General features: G+C 55.8%; 1 protein-coding gene across 1 annotated transcript; it reads right to left on the bottom strand.

The window, feature by feature from the left end:
- Positions 1–3,093: 3,093 nt before the first annotated feature.
- LOC123622073 (guanine nucleotide exchange factor subunit RIC1-like) lies at positions 3,094–3,567 on the bottom strand (the record flags this gene model as incomplete). The annotated part of the gene is given in 1 exon segment (XM_045528147.1): positions 3,094–3,567. A coding segment is annotated over 1 exon segment (474 nt), but the record flags the coding sequence as incomplete, so codon positions are not given.
- Between the last annotated feature and the right edge of the window lie 243 nt (positions 3,568–3,810).

Genomic DNA, 3,810 nt, shown 5'->3' with positions numbered 1-3,810 from the left:
CTGATGTTAAAATCTAACAAAACTAAGTGCTGGGGAGGATGTAGAGCAATCTTTTGTAGGTTGCTGAGAGGTATGGAAATTGGTACAGCTGATCTGGAAAGTCATTCAGCAGTGCCTCGCAGAGCTGCCATTGTGCAAACTGCTGACAAAGTAAGTGCCTGTTCTCCGTGCGGGCACCAGAAAACGCTGTTCACAACATTCGCAGCAGCACTGTGTTAAAGCGTGCGTGGGCATGTGATGGAATACGACACGGCAACGAAAGTGAACGGGCCACGGCCACACATCAGCAAGGAGGAGTCGTAGGAACACGAGGCTGCTCCTGCAAGCCATCCCCAAAGCACTGCCAGGACCTGTTCCGTTTACATAAAACTCAAAATCAAAAGCTGAACACCATGTGCTTAGGGGTGCCCGCGTGGGTGGTAACACTGCAACCAAAAGGCAGAAAACGACAATCACAGAAGTCAAGTGAGTGGTTCCAAAGGGGGAGGGAAGAAACCCACGAAGTTTCTAGGGTGGTGGCAACAGCTTGTCACCCTGGGGTTCACATTACCATTCTTTATGACAATAAAGTTAACGTTTACAAGGACTCCCCCTCTCTGCCCAGCAGACTGGGAGGGACCGTCCAGCTGTGTGCTGGGAGAGTCAGGTCCGGAGGGCCAGAAGAGCAGTGGGCGATCCCAGTCCCGAGGGGCAGGGGACACCGAGACTAGAAACACAGGGCCCGAGGGAGCGCCTTGCGGGCAGCCTGCCCAGCCCAGAGCCGCGCAGCTGGACAGCACCTGGGACGGCCAGAGGGCCCTGGCAGCCCGCCTGGTCCAGACGGCTCCCTGCACCAGAAGGTCTCTGCCAGCCTCTGATCGGCACCCCAGTCCGGCACCTTCTCTTCGGGGAGCTGCGGGAGAAGGAGTCCAGGCGGGCGCCTCTCTGCCTCCGGGTGCGGCCACAGCCCTGACCACAGAAACACTTGCCCCATCTGGAGCCGGAGGTGGGCCATAACTTAGTGACCCATGTCAGGGACACTGCTGCCTTCTCTGAAGGGCAAGTGGGCCGTGTAGGGCCAGGGCAGGCCTAGGCGAGCCCCCCACACATTCCTAACCCCTCTGCTAGGAGCCAGAAGTCCTGAGACCCCCAGCCAGGCCCATTCTGCAGCAGCGTGGTGCAATAGGTATGCCCAGCACTCCTTCCCATGTCACTTCTCAAGACTCAGCAAGGCACCACCTCTTCCAGGAAGCCTGCCCTGGTACCCCACACACACCAACACAGCCAGGGTGAGCCCCCTCTTCATAGTTCATATGTGGGTCTTGCTGGCCCCTCCAGCTGGCCTGGGATCTCAGGAAGTGTTAGCTGCTATTGCCATCATTACAGCACCAGATGGAGAGAACAGACCAACATGCCCCGATAGGGGTGGGCGGGTCTGCACTGCTTCTCCACAGGCCTCTCTGCACCGAGTGCTCCAGGGGAGGCTGTCCAGTGCGTGTCCCGAGGCCAGCTCATTATCCCTGGGCAGCCCCTGCAGCCCAGACCTGGCCCCTCAGGCCTTGGGGTGCAGTGCAGGGAGCTGCCTGGGACGGGGCTTGGAGGAAGGCCCCAAGCATGACTGGATCCCCTTGGAACAGCAGGGACCATCCATCCTGGAAAGCTGTTGCTTCTTCATTTCTCAGAGCAACACATTCATCCCCCACTGAGCTCTCATTACAGCTGAAATGTGACATTTGTTTGTGTCCATCACCCCCCAGACCCACTTGACCCTGTTCACATGCACACGTATGCCAGGGCAGGCCAGTGTCTAGCAGGACCGCTGACTGCACCCCAACTGAGCAACACTGACCAAAGGCTGGCCAGGTGCAGGCTGGTCCCACACACACATCCACCCCTGGCCAGCACTAACCCAGACCCTCACTCTCCCCAGCAGAGTGGAGATAGAGGGCTTGAACCCAGGCCCTGGGCACCAGAGCTCACACGTTTACAACTGCACTCATGATCACTGGGTCATCATGGAGGCGAGATGGCAAAGAAAAGGAAAAACGGCCGAGAGGAAGGGCAGGGCAATCCCTCCCAAAGCTGAGAATCCAGAAAAGTTCTGTGGGACCAGAGCAGCTCTGCTTTAGGTGTAGGCACTTTTCTCGTAGTGTCAGCTGCCTGCTACGTTCTTTAATAAATATATATTGGGTTGATGGATGGATGGATGGATGGATGGACAGAAGGCTAGACATATGAGTGGATGGATGGGTGGATGTGTGGATAGATGGATGGATGGATGGATGGATGGATGGATGGGTGGATTCGTGGGTGGATGGGTGGATGGGTGGATGGATGGATGGATGGACAGAAGGCTAGACATATGAGTGGATGGATGGGTGGATGTGTGGATAGATGGATGGATGGATGGATGGATGGGTGGATTCTTGGGTGGATGGGTGGATGGGTGGATGGATGGATGGATGGATGGATGGATAGGTGCATGGGTGGAAGGGTGGGTGGACGGATGGTTGGGTGGGTGAATGGATAGATGAATGGGTGGGTGAAGGGATGGATGGATGGGTGGGTAGATGGTTGGATGGATGGGTGAATGTGTGGATAGATGGATGGATGGATGGATGGATTGATGGGTGGATGGGTGGATGGGTGGATGGATGGATGGATGGATGGGTGGGTGGATGGATGGATAGGTGCATGGGTGGAAGGGTGGGTGGATGGATGGATGGATGGGTGGGTGAATGGATGGATGGATTGTTGGATGGATGGATGGATGGATGGATGGATAGGTGGATGGGTGGAAGGGTGGGGGGATGGATTGATGGATGGGTGGGTGGATGGAGGGATGGATGGAGGGATGGATGGATGGATAGGTGCAGGGGTGGAAGGGTGAGTGGATGTATGGATGGGTGGACTGATGAGTGGATGGGTGGATTGCTGGATGGGTGGATGGTGGGTGGATGGTGGGTGGATGGATGGATGGATGGGTGGATAGATGGATGCGTGGATGAGTAGATGGATAGGTGGATGGGTGGATAGATGGATGGGTGGATAGATGGATGGGTGAATGGATGGATGGGTGGATGGATGGATGGATATATGGATGGATAGAGATGGATGGGTGGATAGTGGATGGATGGTGGATGGGTGGACGGGTGGGTGAATGGGTGGATGGGTGGATGGGTGGGTGGATGGGTGGATGGATAGGTGGATGGGTGGATGGGTGGGTGGAGGGGTGAATGGATGGGTGGATGGGTGGATGGATGGATGGATAGATGGATGGGTGGATAGGTTTGTGGATGGGTGGATGGGTAGGTGGATGGGTGGATGGATAGGTGAATGGGTGGATGGATGGGTGGATGGGTGGATGGATGGATGGATGGATGGGCGGATGGATGGATAGGTGGTAATGTAGATGGATGGATGGATAGATCAGAGGGTGGATGGATGGATGGGTGGATGGGTGGATGGATGGATGAGTGGATGGAGGCATGGATGGATGGGTAGATGGATGGGTGGATAGGTTTGTGGATGGGTAGATGAGTGAGTGGGTGGATGGGTAGATGGGTAGATAGATGGGTGGATGGGTGGATAGATGAATAGGTGGGTGGGTGGGTGGTGATGTAATGAATAAATACATTTCCAGTTTAGAAGACTTGTATCTCTCTGAGAGCTCTCTCAGAGGCCCAGGTTCCACAGATATGCTGCCTAACTTGCCCCTCTGGGCTCAGTTCCCCATCTGCTCCATGAGTGTGCAGGAGTAGATGAACTGAACTAGCTGTGCCCACCTCAGTGGTCCAGCCCAAGGCCAGATGCCTGGGAGTCACACTCCAG

The sequence above is a fragment of the Lemur catta genome, chromosome 17 (assembly GCF_020740605.2).
Source record: "Lemur catta isolate mLemCat1 chromosome 17, mLemCat1.pri, whole genome shotgun sequence".
In the NCBI taxonomy this organism is placed as follows: Eukaryota; Metazoa; Chordata; class Mammalia; order Primates; family Lemuridae; genus Lemur; species Lemur catta.
Note: the sequence above shows the minus strand (reverse complement) of the source record. Positions and strands in the feature narration are given on the sequence as shown.